Genomic DNA, 19,523 nt, shown 5'->3' with positions numbered 1-19,523 from the left:
GACCCTTGTCCCAGGGCTGGCCCTGCCCCTGTGGGATACTGGGGACCCCAGGTGCCTGCCTTAGCCTTGGTTAGAGCCGTTTCTATATGAGGGACTGGAGCCTGGCAGCCTGGCCTTGAGGGAGTCGGCCAGCTGGGATAGGCCATGCTGAGGGATGGGACGGAGTCTGGGAAAGCTTTACTGCCCCCCTGGGTTATCCCATCAATCATCGTGCAGAGGCTTCCTGGGGAGCCCCTGAAGACACGGAGGGTGTTGTGGGGGCTCTGCACCCCTAGACAGAGCTCGGCAGGTCAGTGGATTGGGACTGTTGCTACCATTCAGGGCACCTGCATCAAGAGCCCAGGGGTTCCCTCCTTGTCACCCAGACATGACCGGGCCTCAGGAGAGCCAGGCAGGGCTTACTTGTCGTGGAGTGGGGGACCCAGCTAGTGGTGAAGGTGAATGGCGTTGTGGCCGGAGTTCCAGGACATGCCACAGCCTTCCTGACTATGGTGCCGTTGCTTCCACAGATGGCGATCAAACAGGCACCAAGCCCATCGGTGGTGTTGTAGATGACGTCCTGGTAGCCGTAGGTCCTGTCCTCATAGGTGCAGGTGCAGGCTGGGGATGGACCCGGCAGAGTCACCCGGTGCCTTCGAGCCCCTGGCCCCGGCCCTCACCACTCCCCCACCCCCCTGGCCCTTCCTTACCCTCAAGGCTGTGAGCGCACTGGATGCCACTGGGCGTGCAGTTACTGGGGGTGGGGGAGAGGTGAGCTGAGGGCCTGGGGGGCAGCCTGAGGGGCCTGCTCCCCAGCCCTGCACCCCCAGCGCCGCCCACTCCCCACCCCCTCACCAGCTCTGGCAGTTCTCTGCTGTGGGGACTCTTGCGCCAACGTCATAGTAGTTTCCATCCCTGTCGTAGCAGCCACACTGGGCCACGCACTTCATCTGGTCCTCATTGAAGAAGGGCTGGCTGGGTGGGCACGTCGGGTAGCAGCCTAGGGCCGGCAGAGTGAGCAGAAGACTCACCAGGGCCCTTAGGTCTCTCCAGCCAGGGGCGCCATGCTGTAGGGAGTAGCCGCCCCCTACCAGCCAGCAGGGGCCTGCCCCCAAGGCTTGCATTGTACAGTTTAAGGGAGCCTACACCCCGTCCCTGGGGAACCCCGGCCCCCCACATACACTCGGGACCCCAAGGATAGGAGGCTCCATCCAAGAAAGGTTCCCCTCACCTTCCAGGCCAGGCAGGTCCACCAGGCAGTGCCCACTGGGGTTCCGGCAGGTTTTTAGGCAGGGTGCCCCGCAGGGCTGGTAGTGCCACTCACAGCCCCCGTGTGGGTTGTAGAAGTCACAGAACAAAGCTGGGGCACAGAGGGCGGAGGTTAAGGAGGCGCCCACCGGCCCTCACCCTTGTTGTGAAGGGCAGCCCCCACCCCGGGTGTGGGGGCTGGTGTCCCCAGGGCCAGACCCAGGCTTGTCCCTGACATGCAGGGTCTTGGGCCAGGTGGTGCCTCACCTTCCCCTCACTCCCCAGCCCTGCCCTTGGAACTCCTGTCCCCCAGGAGCCATCTCGTGCTGGGGTGACCTGTCTGGTGGTTTTGCACAGGTCTGTCTCTGTGCATAGGAACGTGTGCACTCACATGGAGGCACATGCGTGTTGGATGTCTGTGTGCGGCTCAGGCCCAGGTCAATGCACCTACAGAGGCTGCCACACCTCCTCCCCCGCCCAGGGTGCTCCACCCTTCAGCACCACGGACAGAGCCCGACTCACGGCAGGTGTCCGGAGTCCGCCAGGACACACACAGGCCCGCGTCGTGGCAAGCCTGGGCGTAGGCAGCCACAGCCGTGCAGAAACACTCGCAGTCACCACCCGAGTCACAGGCACATGCGTCGTTCACGCAGGCCTCGTAGTACTTGGTGGAGTCAACCTGGGGGTGAGGCCAAGGTGCAGCTCAGCTGGGCCAAGGTACCCCCCCGCCAGGGGGCGGCTGGCCCAGGGCCAATTGCTGGAACCATTTGTATTTCAACACCCCCCATGGCAGCTCTCTGAGCTCCCTGACTCCTGGGTCCTGGAATACCTCAGAGCATGCCCCAAATCGGAGCTGCCCCAGCACCACTTCTCCAGCCCACCTGTGCCCTTTTCCAGCTATATCCCTGCCCACCTGCCCAACTGTACACCTGCCCACCTATGCACCTGCCCATATGCCCACCTGTGCACCTGCCCATCTGCCCATCTGTCCACCTGCCCACCTGTGCACCTGCCCATATGCCCACCTGTGCACCTGTCCATCTGCCTGCCTTCACATGTGCTCTTTGGATGTTTCTATCACGTGGATCTGGTCATGTGACCCACAGGTTTCAAACCCACGTGGAGGATAGCACCCCTGCTCACCCTCTGCCCTCACCCCCACCTCCCTCCGCTGCAGTTGTACTGGCCTCCTTTCCACTTGGGGGCCTTCCCTCCAGCCGACCCAACCCCATGGTGACCCCCACCCAGGGCCCTCCAAGTCCGAGCATCCAACCACCCAGTGCCCACCACACTGCTGTCTCCTCTCGAAGCTCTATGAGGGTCGGCCTTATCCCCTGGGGTGACGAGGGGTCACTGGGGTGAGCCCAGAACATGCCAGGCTCTTCCAGGCACCCAGTGAACGTGCACTAAGGAAGGTGCACTTCCTTTCCAGACCAGCCACGTAGGGGGCTGAGCTGTGAACCTGTCCTGACCATTGGGAGCTGCCTGCTTCCTTGAGGCAGCCCACACCCCTTCCAGGCCCCATCTGAACCTGGCTCAGCTTTGTCAGGCCACAGGACCTTCCAAGGGGACACCAGCTGCCTTCTCAAGAGGGCAAGCGGCGGCCAACGTGAGAATCTTCAGGGCCTCCCACGAGCGAGTGTGCTCACTGCTGCCCCTATGCCAGCCCCTCACCTCAGCTCCTAACCGCCATGCTGTGTGCCTAAGTGGGCACTCAAGTCTTCCTTAAGATGACAGGAAACTGCTTTTTGGTTTTTTGGTGTTTTGTTTTGAAACAGAGTCTCACTCTTTTTGCTCAGGCTGGTGTGCAGTGGCGCGATCTCGGCTCACTGCAACGTCCTCCTCCCGGGTTCAAGTGATTCTCCTGCCTCAGCCTCCCGAGTAGCTGGGATTATAGGCACCCACCACCACACCCATCTAATTTTTGTATTTTTAGTAGAGACAGGGTTTCACCATGTTGGCCAGGCTGGTCTCGAACCCCTGACCTCAGGCGATCCACCTGCCTCAGCCTCTCAAAGTGCTGGGATTACAGGCGTGAGCCGCTGCGCCCAGTCAGGAAACTGCTTTTTGGAAGTCTCTGCTTAAGGCTGATCTGTGATTCCTCCCGGGCTGGGCGGGGAGCCAGGCTGGCGTTCCAGTTTGTGCTGAGGATTGGGCAGGTCTAGGGATCACAGAGGAGGGTGGCTGGGGCCACATCGAGGGCTACCCCTCCCTGAGAGCCTCTGGGTGCGGCTGAGGCTGTGGTCAAGGGAGTGGCTGGGAAACAGCCGAGATGGCTTCGTGCCAGGGGCAGGAGGCACAGGTGCGGGGCTGATGAGAGATCCAGACTTGGGACCTGACATCCAGGACCGTGTGCCGTGGGACATGGTCAGACCCTCCTTGGAGCCCTGCTGTGTGCCCAGAAGACCCAGTTCTCGGCGGGAAGGAAGCAGCTGCCGTCCCCACCAGACCCTGCCTGCCAAGACCAGAGCCCCACCTGGGAGCGGCAGGCGGCGAAGGTAGGACCGTGGAGGATGCTGCACTGCTTCTGGGCCCAGGACTTGCGGAAGGGGTTGGCCGTGCAGGGGTCCTTCGGCGCCAGGGCGTCTGGGCAGGACGGGGAGAGCTTCCAACTGTTCCCAAACTCCAGCGCGTCCCCCACCACGGACCGGCTACGCGTGGCAAAGTCATTGATGGCATGGTCGTCGAAGTTCCCGCACAGGCCGCAGACCCTGCCCTGCAGAGGCAGCAAGAAAGTGGGGCCCTGGAGCTGGGGCCACAGGCACCCGTGGGAGGCAGCACAGAGCCTGCCCTGGGGTCCAGAGCCCTCGGGGGATGGAGGGAGGGCAGCCGGTTCCCCAGGCAGTGCCCGGTGAACTTGCAGGGGACAGGTGTGCAGTGGGTCCGTGCGTGGGCTGCTGGGTGGCACCTGCTCCCCTGTAAAACCCTCTGCCCACTGTGGAGGCCACAGGCAGGGCCCTCACCAGCCAGGCTCATGTACCCACAGGTCAGTGAGTCCCACAGGCCCCACCAGGCACTGGGGTTTCTCTTGCTGTGAGAGGGTCCTCCAGGGCCGAGGAGTTCACGGCCCGAGCTCACCTTGTAGTCCTGGTGCAGTCGGATGAACACACTGGTCTTCCGGTCCCAGGACACGGCCATCCCGCGGGTCTCGATGACCAGGAAGATCCCCATGTAGCGGATCTTGTAGGGCGGGTCCCCGCCCGGCCCCCTCGCCACTGCCTTAAAGGCGCCCTCCTGGAGGATCAGCTCGTAGCTCTGCAGGGGAGGCAGAGGCGGCCAGAAGCTGACCCTGTGGCCCCCGGGGAGGGGCCTGAGACCCAGGGATGCCCCACCCAGTACAGGGCCCTGCAGGTGCGGACGGGCTCTTGGCACAAGGGGCTGTCATTAGGAACGAGCTGGGTCCACGAGACCCTCAGCGGAGGTTTGGCAAGAGGCTGGCCAGGAAGTGCTGGGAACAGGGGCTGCCTGGGAACGCTGGGGCCGCACGGGAGCAGCAGAGGCCGCAGTGGGCCGGCTCCACCCCACCCTGCTCCCTATCCAGCCCTGCATGCAGCCCCCACACCCTCACGCCAGCCTCCCCGATCCGCTGTGGTCCTCAGCCCCTCTCGCCATGTGCAGGGAGTGTCCCGGCCAGTGGCTCTTTCTCTCGGGGAGCTCTGGCCCCCCTTTGCTGGGGTGGGTGTCTCTGGGTGTGGCAGGGTGAATGGTGGCTCCTGAAAATGTCTGTCCACATACAAAGTCCCAGAACCTCGGCCTGGGGCCTCATTGGGAGAAAGCGTCTCTGCAGATGGGATTGAGTGAAGCATCTTGAAATGAGGTCGTCCTGGACTACCTGGGGGGCCCTAAATCCAAGGACCAGTGTCCTTACAAGAGACAGAAGAGAAAAACAAAAACAAAAAGAGAAGACAGACACAGACACAGCGGGAGGTCACAGGCAGCCGCAGCCCAGGGACGCCTGCAGCCCATGAAGCTGGGAGAGGCAGGAAGGACCTCCTCAGACCCTCAACAGGGAGCGTGGTCCTACCCGCCTGGATCTCTGACTTCCGGCTCCAGGACTGAGAATGCATTTCTGTTGTCTAAGCCCCCTGGTTTGTGGCTGTTTGGAACAGCATCCCGGGGCCAGGACACTGCTGAGAACCTGTGGGTGCAGCTGAAGCCTCACGAAGCTTCCCTGGGGGCCGGCTCGCTGGCTGCAGGGTCAGGGGGCTCACAGCCGGGGCCGCTCTCACCTCCACGAAGAGCTTGATGGCCTTGGAGCAGGTGGTGCCGGTGGTCCCACAGGGGATGTTCTCGGTGACGATGCGGAAGGTCCCGTGGGTGGCGTCGTCCCCACAGTAGTCCTGGGCCAGGAAGAGACAAGCTGCTGGCCGCGGGCCGGAGCATGCCCAGCCTGCAGGAGCGGGCGAGGGGGCGGCGTACCTGGGCCAGGATGTACTCGCAACTGCCTTCAAAGCTGTAACGCTCGCCATCAAAGGTGATGAAGTGGCCATCCCCGTAGGCCACGCAGGTGCCCAGGCAGAGCCGGTGGCTGCACTCCCACCTCCGGTTCCTGCAGGTGCTGCGAGGGGCCAGGGACGGTGCCTGCTCACAGGGGCCTGCCCTCCTGGCCTTCCTGAGACCCAGCACCCAGGCCTGTGCAGGTCAGCACACGGCCTCAGCCTCCCCAGGCCCAGTCTGACCCGTCCTCGGTGGAAGGGGTGGCGTTCCCCACTGTGAATGCAGGGCACGCAGCCTCACCAGGCTCCTGGTAGCACCACTGGCCCTAGGCCACCTTCCAGAGGACGCACAGGACGGCCCATGGCTTTCCCAGCAACTCTGTCTCCTGTTACGACCCCATCTTGCCCTGGCCAGCTGGCCCCCTGCCCTCCCCACCCACTGCCCTCCCTGCTCCCTTCCCTCCCCGCCCGCTGCCCTCCCCACCCACTGCCCTCCCTGAGCCCTTCCCTCCCCGCCCGCTGCCCTCCCTGCCCGCTGCCTCCGAGGGACCCACGACCCACCAGGTGTTGCAGTCGACCCTGATGGTGTCTCCAGGCTTGTAGGTGGCCTCGTTGTGCACGCAGGGGCAGTCCTCCTCGGCGATGCAGCCCCCACTCCCATCTGACACCAGCCCCGGGGGACAGACACAGCCGGACACGCAGTGTGTGCTGAACTGTGAGGCCCAGGCAGGTACCAGTCAGGGCCGGACACCAGGGTAGGCAGATGCCACTCACCCTCTGGGACAGGCGCACCCAGTGGCCCCCAGGGCAATTCACGGGCCGGGGCGGAGCTTCCGGGTAGGTAAGTGTCTCCAGGACCACCAGATCCCTGGGCTCGGGAGCTGGGAAAGCTGGGACCCCTTCCCTGCCCACCCCTCCCTGAAGCACGGGACAGCCGGGGCCAGGAACTCACACAGCCCACGTCCAGCGTGTGGCAGCTCCGGAGGCACTCGGCCCCAGGGGTGCCCGCCAAGCTGTTGCTGCAGTTCAGGTACACCATGGGGGCCACACACCCTGGGGGCAGAGCTTGGTGGGAGGGGTTCTGGGGAAGGGCAGCCCTCGACTGACCCTGGGCAGCCCTGAGCCTGTCCTGCTGGCCAAGCTAGCAGCCCCCGAGCCAAAGCTTCCATGAAACCTGCAGCCCCCAACCCCAGGACACCCCGGCCACACTGCGGGGCAGAGACCCATTGGCTCCTCTGTCCCTGGCGTGTCGGGGCATGGGTGCCTGTGGCAGAGCCCAGGTGAGGACTGACCTGGTCCGGCAGGGCTCAGGTGGGGTGGGGCGAGTCGGGGCGAGTCGGGGCGGGGCTGTGCGTGGCTGTGCGTGGTGGGGCGGGGCTGGGCGGGGCGGGGCGGGGCTGGGCAGTGTGGGGCGGGGTGCCATTTACCTGTGCTTTTCTGCAGAGAGGCTCCCAGGCAGCTCAGCTTCCCACCCTCACACGAACTACAAGAGATGGACGGCCCGGCCTGGACCTGCCGCCCTCACCCCACAGACCCCACCCCCAGGCTCCTGAGCACCCACAGAGCGCTGGGCCTCCCCAGCCTGGCTTCCTCCTCGTGAGACCGGACAGTGCCTGCCACTGTTCGCTGGGAGGCGCGTGGGTAAATACACACAGGTGGGCGACAAAGCAGCCAGGACCCTGCGGTTAGCAGCAGCCTTTGAACCCAGGGTGGGAGTGGGGGCCACCCACCTTTCCTGGCAGGGGCTGCTGTTTGGACCCAGCTGAGAACAGCCAGCAGGCGTCCTCCCAGGGCCACCTCCACTCCTGGCCTCTTTCCCAGCCGGGAATTTTCTCTTTAGAATGTGCTGGGTCCACCCTGCGCCGCCCTCCCCAGCCTGGCCCCTCGTGTCTCAGAACCCTCGTGGGGAGGCACAGAAGCCTTCGGGGAGGGCGGGAGGTGGCTTTGAGGAGCACTCAGGGACCTGCTTTCCCCCCTGCCCAGCCCCTTACCACACAGCGCCTTCGTCGTGCACGACCTCTCCAGGAGCCAGCACGGTGCCGTGAACGTAGCAGGGGCACTCCCGGGCGGGCACACAGGCGCCCGCGTCATTGAGGAAGGTGCCCGTGGGGCAGGTGCAGCCGTCCACAGGCACAAAGGAAACGCTGCAGGTGACGTCGGCCTCACTCAGGCCTCGGCAAGTCGGCTGGCAGGCGTCCACCACGTAGGCATAGCTCTGGGACTTGGGGCAGTTCTGCATGTACTTGGCTATGGTCGGTGGGGCCAGGGAGGACAGGTCAGCGGCTGAGCAGCCTGGCCAGCCCCCGCCCACCCCATCTTCAACTCAGCATCCCTGTCTGTGATGTGGTGATCGCAAGGATACAAGGTTCTTGCGAGGCTGGGATGAGGAGGCACAAAGCTCTGGGCTGAGAACCGTGTGAGTGACGGCTGCTGCCGGCCAGGGTCCCCCGCACCCCACGCAGCGTGGACACATCCCCCCTCCAGTGCAGGCACTCACTGCAGACGCCGTCCCTCCAGCCGCTGAGCTGCACGCCCTTGGCGGCACAGGCGTGCACATAGGAGGACAGCGCGGCGCACAGGCAGTCCTCGCTCCGCTCACAGTTGCAGGTGTCAAACAGGCAGTTCTGCGGAGGTGGGCGGGCGTCGGGGCGTCAGGGACCCCAGCCCGCCAGGGATCCCCCACCCATCCCACCCAGGGGTAGGGATCTGGCCTCACGGCCTCTTACCGAGTGGAAGGGCTTGGGGTTGATGACGGAGTGGCAGCGCGAGAAGGAGCCGGTGGGGTCAGTCAGGCGTGAGCACCAGTGCCGGGCGTAGTTCTCTGTGGGGAAGACCCGGCCCCATCTCCATGCCCTGCCACAAAGCCCACACCCCCAACACACAGGCCTGCACCCCCTCAGCCTGGGGAACAGTGAGCTGGAATTTGGGGCTTACCTGCCGCGCCTTGGGGGATTCTGGCCGCCTGGTCCCAAGCACCTCGTCCCGATGCCTCCCACCCGCCTCCATGGGGTCCCCAATCCCACCCGTGGCCCAGGGGACAGGAAGGTGCTAGGTGGCACTTGAGCCTGGGGTGACTGTGGGGGTGGGGGCCAGGAGTACCATTCTCCACACTGAGGGAGCAGGGGTCCTCAAAGCTGTTCCTGGCATTGGCGCAGGCAGCCTGGGCCTTCCAGGTGTTGGCGAAGGCTGCGCCTGTGGCCTCCACCACCCCACTGAGGGCTGCAAAGTCGTCAGCCTGGTTCTGGTTGAAGTTCCCACACAGGCCTGCGAGCCAGGGTTGGGGGATGTCAGCAGCCGCGGTTGGGCCCACCCGGCTCCCGCCCCTGCCATCCCTCCAGGCACCACACAGGGTGGAACGGCTGGGAGCTCTGTCCCAGGATTCTGCTTCCAGAACCCTCTGCAGATAAGCCCCAGTGGGGGGCAGCCCCTGTGCAAAGCTGGCCTGAGCCAGGGCAGGGCTGCCCGCTCCATCCTCCCGGCTGGTTGCTTCCGGGGCCGCCAGTCAGATGTTGGCGTCCTGTGCTGGCGGCGCCAGGGTCTCCGCCATGCTCTGGGAGCAGCCCTCTCCCTTGTCCCCTGCCCGCCTCTGCCTGCCCCTCCCTGCAGCCTGGCGCTAGTCCAGGCCCCGTCCCCACTGGCCCTGTCCCCGAAGGCTCCTGCCCAGCCTCACCGCACATCTGGCCCTGGTGGGCGGGGTCCAGCCTGACAAACACCTGCATGAGCGGCACCAGCTGCACCAGCAGCTGCAGCCCGAGGCCTGTGTGCACTACGATGAAGAAGCTCGAGGGTGTGAACAGGGTGATGTTGGCTGCCGGGAGTGTGGGAGAGAGGCCGGTCAGGGGTGCAGGGCCAGATCTGGCCAGATTGGAGGGGCAGGGCATCCAGTGGGCCGGGCCACCCCACTGAGACCCGGGAATGAGACCCAGGAGTGGCCAGGAGCCCTCATGCTCCCTGTCCCAGGCCTGTGGCCACCAAGCCGGCTCAGGTGGAGACTCTAGGCTCCCCGACAGAGTGGGACTGAGTGAGCTGGATGTGGGTTCCCCACAGCTACCTGGATGGGAGCCTGGCATTCCCACTCTGCAGATGAGAAACCGAGCACAGGAAGCTCTTGGAGCTGCCCAAGGCCACGGAGAGCTAGCAGGGGATGGAGTGGACACTGCCCAGATCGTGGGAGCTGCCCCTGCTAGGAGGCGCCACCCGGCCCAACCATCCTGGGAGAGCCACGTACCTGCCGACAGGGGCAGCTGCGTGTAGATGGAGTTGAGGAACACGCTGCCGTCTGCCTGGACCCGGATGGCCTGTGGGAGGAGGCGGGCAGGAGGTCAGCTCTGCGGAGGAACCTGTTCCCGACTCTCAAATGAGGGGGTGGCCTGCCCAGGGGCCCCCACTGGGGACAGCCCACAAGAAGCTCAGGCCTGGACCTGCGGTGGGCTCTTCATTTCCCTCCCAGGAGGGCCTGACCTTGGAGCTGGAGGGGGGACCTGACTTTGGGGCTGGAGGGGGGACCTGACTTTGGGGCTGGAGGGGGGACCTGACCTGAGGGCGGGAGGGGGGACCCCACCTCGGGGCGGGAGGGGGGACCTGACCGTGCTCACTCCCTGCACATCTTCGCACGCCCCTTCCTGTCCCAGCCTAGGGCCCCAGCCAGGCCCTTACCGTGTCCCCGCCGTCCATGCTAAAAGTAACTCACCGTGTCCCCGCCGTCCAGGCTGAGCGTCACGGCCTTCAGGCAGTTCTCGTTGTCCGTCAGTCCACACTTCCGCAGTTCGGCCAGCACGGTGAAGCTGCCATCAGCACATTTCTGGGGGAAGGACCCACGCGTGCATTGGGCCTGGCTCGATGATGTGGGGGCCCCCCAAAAGCGTGCTGGGGACGCCCATGTGGGGGATGTGGCTCTGTGAGGAGGTGTCCCTTGGCACCTCTGGTCACCTCCCAGCAGCTTGTCTCAGGGCCTGGGGGCTTCTTGGCCCTGTGATGCTCAGCAGGGAGAACCACCCCTCTATGACCATCATGGGGACCCAGGGCTTCCCCCCAGCAGGAACATCCGGCCTTCTATGACCATCGTGGAGGCCTCCCCTGGGCGGAAGGGGTGTGAGGATCCCGGGAGGACCTGGGTGTCCGAAGACCCAGCCCTGTGCCCAGACCTTGGACAGAACGTAGCTGCAGTCGCCATGCAGGTCGTAAAGTTTCTCATCGTAGGTGGTGATGTGGGCCCCGCCCTGCACGGAGCAGGTGCCAGGGCACGGCAGGTCCTGGCACTGCCACAGCCCCCCAGAGCAGGTGCTGGGGAGGGAGGCCATGAGCAGAACAGACATGTCAGGAGGAGGTGGGCTCCACCCTCCACACCCCCACCCCAGGCAGAGGCTGGCAGGTGCACACCAGGAGCTCCACACCCCACCCCAGGCAGAGGTTGGTGGGTTCATAGGTACCAGGAGCTGCAGGTGGTGTTGACGGAGGCGCCCGGGCTGTAGGTGCGGCCGCCGTGGGTGCAGGGGCACTGCCCGAGGGGCAGGCAGCCAGAGTGCGTGACATCATCCAGCACCATGCCTGTGGGGCAGGGCGTGAGGCAGGACCGGCCCATGCACGGGGGACACCAAGGTCAGAAGACCCCAGCCTTGGGGACAAGCCACCTCCCTCGGGGAGGAACTCCTGCTCCAGGACACCACCCCTGCCCTGAGCCCCACCCACTTGGATGAACACCAAGCACCTCTGGGCCTCAGTTTCCCTACCAGACCCAACTGGCTCATGGCACTGCTCTGCCTCCCTCCACGCATCGTCGGGTCTTCCGGCACCCTCCCAGCCAGTGCCCTTCCCACCCTGGGCCCTCTGGTGGGACCCTCTGGCATGAGGGGCTCTGCTTCCAGGCCTGATGAGGCTGGGGGCGGGGCTGGGAACAGGGACCTGAAAGCCCCCTGAGGGGGCCCAGGGCACGAGAGACCTGCCTGGGGGGCAGAAGCAGCCGTCCACGCAGTGGTCTTCGCAGAGCTGTGCGCGCTGGGGGTTGGAGCAGGTGTCCACGCAAGGTGAGCCACACTCCTGGTGCTGCATGTTGACGGGGCAGGTCCGGGCTGCACAAAAGGAGGCGGAGCTGGGCCAGGGGAAGGGCCCTGTATTGCCCGCGTGGTCAGCCCCAGCCACCTTCCACCGCCTTCCACTTGCCGCCAAGTCCAAAGAAGCCAGAGCTGGGCCTCAGGGTGGCCCTGATGCCCCTCATCATGGCAGCTCCTCCCTCCGGTCCCAGTCCCCGCCACCTGCACAGCCTCTTCTTCTCCTGCAGCCCTCGGAGGCACCATCCCCTCCTGGGGTCCTGGGGTGGCCTCTGCCCACTATGCCTGGGGTGTGTCCTTTGCCCTCCATCCCTGTCCCCCAGGCCTCCCCACCCGCCTATGGCCCCCAAAGCGCTCCCCCTGCCCCTTCTCTCCAGCGCAATCCTTGGCAAAGGCCCTGGGAGCACTCACAGCAGAGCTCAGGGCGCCTCCAGTTCTGCGGCTGGCCCCCCGCGTGGGCGCACTGGCGTGAGTATTCCACAAAGGTGGCGCACGGGCAGGTGGGGCAGCGGCACAGGTCCTGGGCGCAGGCAGCCAGGTACGGGGCAGTGTCCACCAGTGCGTGGCACTCCGCAAAGGCCGGCCCCAGCAGGGTGTGGTGGCAAATGCCTTCCTGGGGAGCACAGTGGGCCAGGCTGGTCACCCCTGCCCTCCATGGGGGCTGCCACAGTGCTGGAACAGGACCCATGGCAGGCCAGGCTGGGAAGCCCTCTCCTCATCGGGGTTTCTTGTACCCAGCCCCATCCCTTCCACCCACTGTGGCCGTGTAGCTGCCGGTGCAGAGCTCTGCTTGGCCCTTGGGGGGTGACCCATGACTCTGAATCCCCTACCTGGGATGTGGCTGCCCACGGAGTGAGCGCTCGAGAAAGGTGCAGACCCCGCCCCAGGAGGCGGAGCCAAGGAGGGGAGGTGGAGGCCCCGCCTCTCTGAAGAAAGGTGCAGACCCTGCCCCAGGAGGCGGAGCCAAGGAGGGGAGGTGCAGGCCCCGCCCCAGGAGGCAGAGCCAAGGAGGGCAGGTGCAGGCCCCGCCCCAGGAGGCAGAGCCAAGGAGGGGAGGTGGAGGCCCTGCCTCTCCCGGTAGCCTGGCAAGTTCAGGGCAGTCCAGTGCTGAGTGTCGTCCCTTCCCAGGCCCCGGGCTGCCGGCCGTGGGGCCCAGCTCCCAGAGGGGCTGCTGCTGTCATTCAATGCCCAATTTAGGCTCAGAGATTCTGCTGATTTAGGGATCCTGGAGCCTCCAGGCCCCTTCTGAGTCCCCCTGCTGGTGGGAAGAGCTGGCTTCAGGCTCCCCAAGTACCCACCCTCAGCCCAGCCCGTGCAGCACGGGCCTATATTTGCTCGCACAGCTTGTCACACGCGTGGCCTGAGGAACACACACATCACCACACTTGGACAGTGTGTACCGTGGAACTGAGCCCACAGAGGGTGGCTGCCAGGCCTCCCTCCAACGCCACCATCTCTCTTCCAGCTGGGAACGTTCCTCAGACCTCGGCCTGGCTCCCCCTGGACCTGGAGGCCGTCCCTGCCCAGGAGCGAGGGGCTCACCTCTGGAGGCCGTCCCTGCCCAGAAGCTGGGGGCTGGGGGGAAACTCACCTCATCTGTGCAGTTGCTGGCTGGCAAGGGCAGCGGGTCCGGGCACTGCTCCGTGGGCCCATCCAACTTCTGCAGGTTCCCAAACTGGAGCGGGGTCAGTCTGGCGTCTGCCGGGAAGAAAGTAGGAGTGTGGTGGCTCTGAGGGGATCCTGGGGACAGGGTATGGGCTCCCACTTCCTGAGCCCAGGCCAGAGGCCTCCCACTCCTGCCTAGGGCCCGATGTGCCCGAGGGGCGCTCCTCCCACCATGTAGGGCACAGCCCTTGTGACCCCTCCCTGCCCGGTGCCCGGTCCCCACTCCACCCCTCCCAGCCTCCATGGGACTGTGACCCTTGGCTGGCTGACATAATCGGTCACCGCCCCCTCGCCCAGGTGGCACTCACTGTGGGCATAGAACTCGTTGAAGGCTGGGAGGCTGTTGAAGTCCCCGCACAGGCCACAGGTCTGGTTGGCGTATTTGGGGTCCAGCTCCAGCTGAGGGTAGGGGAGGAGCAGCTCCAGCCTCAGGACTTCTGATCCCCCCACTGGCAACCTGCCCCAAGCCCTGGGACCCCAAGCCCAGGGAGGCATCCCTCGACCCCTGTGGGGGTTTTGTGGCCAGGCCTGGAGGGGCAAGGGACGAGAGGGCTTCCTCACCAGGGCACTGTCCTCTCCATTCCACAGGAAGGTCAGGACCAGCCGGATGCTGACCTTGACGTAGTCCCCGCTCTGCTCCACCAGGAGCCCAGTGCGGCTGTAAGGCAGCTCCTCCCTGCACAGACAGCTGGGTCTCTCCCTGGGCCCCGGCTGCCTGCCCGCCCGCCCAACCCCAGCCCAGCCCTGGCCCAGGTCAGACACGGCCGTGTGGGGAGGTCACACCACGTGGCCCGGCCCTCGCCTCTCCCCAGGGTGGCCGGCTCACCGCTGCCCGTTGACGAGGACAGAGCCATTGGACGCCTCTAGCACCAGCCCCTGGGCCTTGATGACAACACGGGTGACCACAGGCCTGGAGCCCACCAGGCCTCTGCGTAGCTGGACGTTGAAGTCCTCATAGGCGGCGCCGCAGTGCTCGGAGAACACGTAGTTGCAGAGGCCGGGGAAGCGGAAGACGTCACCATCGAAGGTCTTGTAGTGGAAGTCGCCCCAGGTGCTGCACACCCGCCCGTTGTGTGCCGGGTTCAGGGCTGTGGGGAGCGTGGGATGAGGCCCACCCCCATGCCAGCCCCCCACGGGGTAGCCTCCCCTGGGCTGAGGTGCCCTGGTTTTTGGAGCAGAAAAGCCCATGGTCGGCTGCTGGCTGTGCCCTGCCTGGTTCACCCTGGGCTGCCTCTGTTTCGCTCGAAGACCCCTGACCCGTCCCCATCCCCCAGGGCGGCCAGTGATCAGGAGACCGCCCAGAGGGAGGACTCTGGGTCTGGCCCAATGGCCCCACCTGGTGGCAGCTGCACCCCTAGATCTGGGCCCCCACCTTTGGGGCTGGCAAACACCCCCTTCCCAGCCGGCAGGGACGGCGTCTGCTTACGGCTCAGGCTGGGGAAGACAGTGACGGGTGGAACAAAGCTCACACGCCGGGTGGGCGAGGCCATCGGGGCACCTGTGGGCGAAGGCCGGTCATCCCAGGAACGTGGCCGGGAAGGGGCAGCAGAGACACCCTCCCCAGGTCCCACCCTCCTCACCAGCCACCAGAGTTGAAGGGGAGCCCGAAACTGATGGGCTGGGGGCAAGGCAGCCCCTTCACCCTTGGCCCTGTCTGCTCACAAACACTGCTGCCTTGTGTTTTGGCCTGTGTGCACACGTGTGTGTGCTGGTGCAAGTGTGGGCGCATGTGTGCCTGCACGTGTGTGCGTGTGTGTGTGCACGTCTCTCTGCTTTGCACTTTCCTCTTCTTTGGAGCGTCCAGCTCCGCCTCAGGTGCCGGGCATTGTCCTGGGCAGGGGACCCAGGGAGGCTCTCTGTCGGACGCATGGCTGCTCGGAGAGGACTCTGTCTGCCCCAGCCCAAATCCCAGCACCTCCAGCCTGGTCAGGAACCCCCCACCCGAGCCTGGCCACGTACCGCCATCTGTGGTGTGCCCTGCACTGCCCCAGCTCGGCTCTGCAGGGCCCTGGGTCTCTGTGGGAAGAGGGGATGGGAGTCAGTGAGGAACCAGATGTGGCTGCCGGCCACGAACCTGACCATGGACCCGGCCACATCCCTGGTGCGGCAGCCTCATGTGGGGTCCACGGTGACGGTCTCCACGCTCTGCAGGGTCACCCGCACGGCACACTCTGGCCAAGGCCGGGACTCCTCCCCAGCCGCTCAGGCCACCGCAACCGTCAACCACAGATGCCTCCCCCGCCACTCAATGCTATGGAAAGCCTGTGGGATGGAAGCTTCCAGCAGGGAGCCCTGAGCTGCCCCCAGCACGACCTGTATCTGTCCAGAGACCCCAGCCCTCCCCAACTGACATGCGGGGATGGTGCCTCCTTCTGAAGTGATGGGGGAGAAAATGGAATCAGGAAAAGGCGTTGGCCGCCCAAGGGGGGATTCCGCCTCATCCCACACATCCCCTGGAGAAGGACAAAGGCCAGCTTTGTTGGGAGGACACACTTGGAACCTTCCAGGCGTGACTTAGCAGAAACCTAAGCCCAGAACCAGTTTCGATCCCTAAGTCCGGGCGAGTGGGGCGGGGTGGGGGCAGGCCTCAGGGCTGTGAGGCTGTAGATACTGGGATGGCGCCAAGGTCCCCCAGGCTGACCACCGCCTCCGGGCAAGGCCTCACCCACCAGTCCCATGGAGGCTGGACTCTGGGCTGAGAGCCTGGGAAGAGGCAGCTCCAACCCCCAGGACTCTGAGGCCCCCTGGCCCCTTGGCCCCCAGGCCATTGTCTGCTCGGTTTGGGTTGGGGTGCCCCCTTCACCGGGCCCCAGAGCTCCTCCCTGGAGCCTGATCTGAGATGGCCCAGCCCAAACCTGTGCTTCCTGGGGAGGCGGGAGGTGAGGCCCCAGCCCCCACAGCACGGTCAGGGCTCAGCGAGGGGCTGGCCCCTGTGGTCTGCGCTCTGGCCTGGCCCTGCCTGGCTTTTCCAGTCAGGTCCTGCTGACATCTGGGAACCACAGCAGGGGCCGCCTCCAGAGGTCCAGGTTGACTGCCTTTCCCAGAAGGCCAGCCGCTCCCTGTGTCCTCCACCCCAACCCCCAGCCCACAGCCCTGCCCACGTGTGCCGGCCCACTCAGCCACTCCCACGCACTGGCGCCCACCCCAGGCAGCCCCTCCCTATCCCAGGGAGCCCCTCCCCACCCCAGCAGCCCCTGCCCAGCCCCAGGCAGCCCTTCCCCACCCAGGCAGCCCCTCCCCACCCAGGCTGACCGCCCTTGGTCATCTGCCCCATGCCATGCCCTCTTTGGACTGGGCCACCTGGGCCTCCATCTTGAGGCCAGAGAAGTGCCCGCCACCAGCCCTCCCATCACTCTGGGGTGTGTCCCCTAACGTGAAGCCGCTCTGTGCAGGGCCCGCCTTGCCCCGGCCATAGGACGTGCATCTTGTGACTAAAGCACAGTCCCTGCCGAGGGCTTGATCTCCCCAACTTGGATGTGCATGGAGGACCAGAGGACGTGGGGGCTGACAGTCCCTGGGCCCTGCCTGCTCGGGTGAGGGGAGCCCAGGCTGCATGGCCTGGAAGAACTAGATGCAAGGATGTGGCTATTCTGGTCAAACCAGCACCCAAACCTTGTGGTCAGAGGCAGCTCCCCCCGGGCCCAGGCTGGGAGCCCCTGGGGGAAGCCGCCTACCTCCAGCCCTGCTGACCACCCAGCCTCCCTTCCACAGACAGAGAGAGCCCCCGGGGAGCCTCGCCTGCCCAGCCCAGACCCCAAGCTTGGGAGGGGGTGGACAGCAGGGCAGGGAGGGACTGCAGCTGCCTCTTGGCCAGCCCGGCTGGGTGTCTCCAGGTGGCCCCTGGGGCCGCATCTTTCTCTGTTGACAGTAAGTATTAAAGCTGCGGCTCTGGCCAAGAGATGGCAGACGAGGGAAAATGCTTGGCTGAGAGCCAGGCAGCCCGTGCGGCCTGAGATGCCCGCAGATGACCTGTGGGAGTCACGCGTGGGTTGAGGCCAGGGCTCTCGCGGCTGGCTGTGCAACCCTTGAGGGTGGTGCCCTCACATGCCCTGCCAGCTGTGATCCCCAGGCTGGTCGTGAAGGGCAAAGCCGGTCCTGGGCAGGGGCCCACACTAAGCCCACCCCTGCTTACTGTGATGCCTGGGCCTCACAGGGCTCCAGAGAGACCCGCAGCCGTGGCCCCCTCCCCCATTGCCCACTCCTGTCTCACCCCCAAGACCAAGACCCTTTCAGTGGTCTCCCAGGGTCCTTGCCCTGCAGTCAGGGGCCCAACTTCCCCTGGACATCCCATCCAAGCCAGTCCCTGAGTTCCCTGACACTGTGGGCCCATGGGGCCAGGGAGCTCTGTGCTGGGGACACGTAGGGTCCTATCGAGCTCTGTGTTGGGGACACATAGGGTCCCATCCAGGACACTCGGGATCCTAGGGGATCTGCCCGTCCACTCTGCAGGAGAATCTCCCAGGCAAGCGGCCTGCAGAGATCCCCACCGTGAAGACGGCATCCTAGAGGGGGCTGAGTCGGGGGGCTCTTACCTGCCTGCTGCACCAGGAGCACGGCCGCCAGAGCCAACACCAGCGTCCGGCATGTGCTCAGGGCACCCATCCTGGGGACTGGCACAGGTGGGGGGCGCGGACGGGCAGGGAGGGAACTGGGCCGGGTGCTTGCTCCCCTGGGGGCCCCAGCTTATGTAGCAGGGAGTGTTGGCCCCAAGCCAGGCCAGGCCACGCAGGGCACCCTGCTCTTTCCCGCGCCAGCCACGTGTGTTTGCTCTCGGGGAGGGGCTGTGGCAGGGGAGAGGCCTGGATCAGGAAGGATTTGCAGCTCTGTGCCCTGAGGCCCAGGACGCCCCCACCCCCAGCAGCTTCTGAGAATCGGAAGGGAGAGGAGAAGGGCCCGTCCCGCCTGGCACCTTCCTAGATGGCAAAGCTGCTGGAGGGCAGGGCTGGCCTTGGGCACAGGGTCCCTGGAAACGGTGGTCAGCCAGCCTGTCTCACACTCAGCCCCACTCCGCTCCACTGGGAGGGAACCCCAGCCTCTGGGCAGCTCCCCCAGCCGCTCACCATGGGTGCCCGAGGCCCAGGGAGGGCCCACGAGGCTGGAGCTCCTCTCCGGCCACTGCTCAGCCAGCGGGAAGGCCGGGAGGCTCCTGCTCAGCTTAGGCGTGCACGTGGCCAGGATGCTCAGGCTGGGTGGCTTGTGGGGGTCCCTGGAGGAGGCCCCATTTCTGGAGATCCCAGCCCAGCTGACCAGAACCCCTTGAAGACCATGGGAGGTCTCTGGGCTCATCTGTTTCAAGGTTCATGTTCAAGGGGAAACTGAAGCCCAGAGTGTCCCCTGGCCATGCACATCGGGAGTCAGCCGTGCTTGTCCAATGCCAGCCCTGGTCCAGCCAGGCCAGAGGCTCCAGCCCTGAGTCCCATTTGGCCTCCACCTCACTCTGGGCCCCTCATTAACCTTGGCAGGGTTGAGGAAGCAGCGGCTCCTGGAGGTCCTGGACCTGCCCAGGGTCCTCAGCCTGCCCCAGGTGGGAGCCGCGGAAGCCTAGCACCTCACACTGGGGCTGGGTGGGCTTCCCTGGGGCCACGTGGTACACCTCCCCGACCAACGTCATCTACAGGGCAGACAGTGTCATCTACAGGACACTCCGTCCGCGCTGCAAACACCTCCTGCAAACGCCTCCTGCCCGTGTGCCCTGCACTTGAGACGCTCCCACCCTCTGGCTCCCTGGCCACCAGCGTCCTGAACGCTCCGTGACATGGACCCTAGGTTTCCGGGAAGCACCAGGTCGGGTGGTGTGACCTCGTCCGACCCCACGGGGACCCTAGGTTGGCCTCCAGGTCTGTTGTTTTGTTTGCGTAACAGTCCCCGCCACGGGGGCCCTGCGCCAGCTCCCCCGCGTTTGTCTTTCTGAAGTTAAATTCTTAGAGGTGGAATTTCTGGGGCAAGAGGAAAGCCCATCTTCAAAGCTTCTGACCTGCCTCACACTCAGTAGGACAGCGGGGATCCAGAAACACAGGAAGTAAGAAGTGTTGGCAGAGACGTGCAGACCCGGAGCCCTGTGCCCTGCCGGTGGGGGTGACCAGCACCTCCACTCTGGGTCTGTCCCCGGAAGAACTGAAGGCGGGTCATGAGGGACATTTGCACCCCC

The 19,523-nt window shown here is 65.5% G+C and overlaps 1 protein-coding gene across 1 annotated transcript in view; it reads right to left on the bottom strand.

The window, feature by feature from the left end:
* Positions 1-17,977, bottom strand: part of LOC105469835 (mucin 5B, oligomeric mucus/gel-forming) — a 40,966-nt gene extending 22,989 nt beyond the window's left edge. The window contains exons 1-30 of the mRNA XM_071075878.1: positions 17,908-17,977; positions 15,335-15,391; positions 14,802-14,873; positions 14,202-14,463; positions 13,937-14,051; positions 13,684-13,774; positions 13,302-13,408; positions 12,122-12,323; positions 11,606-11,731; positions 11,093-11,210; positions 10,808-10,946; positions 10,354-10,464; positions 9,892-9,961; positions 9,334-9,471; positions 8,763-8,927; positions 8,390-8,484; positions 8,161-8,287; positions 7,655-7,910; positions 7,091-7,146; positions 6,616-6,716; positions 6,225-6,376; positions 5,647-5,785; positions 5,457-5,567; positions 4,306-4,482; positions 3,704-3,943; positions 1,750-1,906; positions 1,211-1,339; positions 835-979; positions 690-733; positions 403-600 (exon numbers count right to left, since the gene is read on the bottom strand). Of these exons, the coding sequence (XP_070931979.1) occupies positions 403-600; positions 690-733; positions 835-979; positions 1,211-1,339; positions 1,750-1,906; positions 3,704-3,943; positions 4,306-4,482; positions 5,457-5,567; positions 5,647-5,785; positions 6,225-6,376; positions 6,616-6,716; positions 7,091-7,146; positions 7,655-7,910; positions 8,161-8,287; positions 8,390-8,484; positions 8,763-8,927; positions 9,334-9,471; positions 9,892-9,961; positions 10,354-10,464; positions 10,808-10,946; positions 11,093-11,210; positions 11,606-11,731; positions 12,122-12,323; positions 13,302-13,408; positions 13,684-13,774; positions 13,937-14,051; positions 14,202-14,463; positions 14,802-14,873; positions 15,335-15,391; positions 17,908-17,977 (3,970 nt within the window). The remainder of the gene's footprint in view (positions 1-402; positions 601-689; positions 734-834; positions 980-1,210; positions 1,340-1,749; positions 1,907-3,703; positions 3,944-4,305; positions 4,483-5,456; positions 5,568-5,646; positions 5,786-6,224; positions 6,377-6,615; positions 6,717-7,090; positions 7,147-7,654; positions 7,911-8,160; positions 8,288-8,389; positions 8,485-8,762; positions 8,928-9,333; positions 9,472-9,891; positions 9,962-10,353; positions 10,465-10,807; positions 10,947-11,092; positions 11,211-11,605; positions 11,732-12,121; positions 12,324-13,301; positions 13,409-13,683; positions 13,775-13,936; positions 14,052-14,201; positions 14,464-14,801; positions 14,874-15,334; positions 15,392-17,907) is intronic.
* Between the last annotated feature and the right edge of the window lie 1,546 nt (positions 17,978-19,523).

This window comes from Macaca nemestrina, chromosome 12, assembly GCF_043159975.1.
Source record: "Macaca nemestrina isolate mMacNem1 chromosome 12, mMacNem.hap1, whole genome shotgun sequence".
Classification (NCBI taxonomy): domain Eukaryota; kingdom Metazoa; phylum Chordata; class Mammalia; order Primates; family Cercopithecidae; genus Macaca; species Macaca nemestrina.
This window is presented reverse-complemented; position numbering and strand designations above follow the sequence as displayed.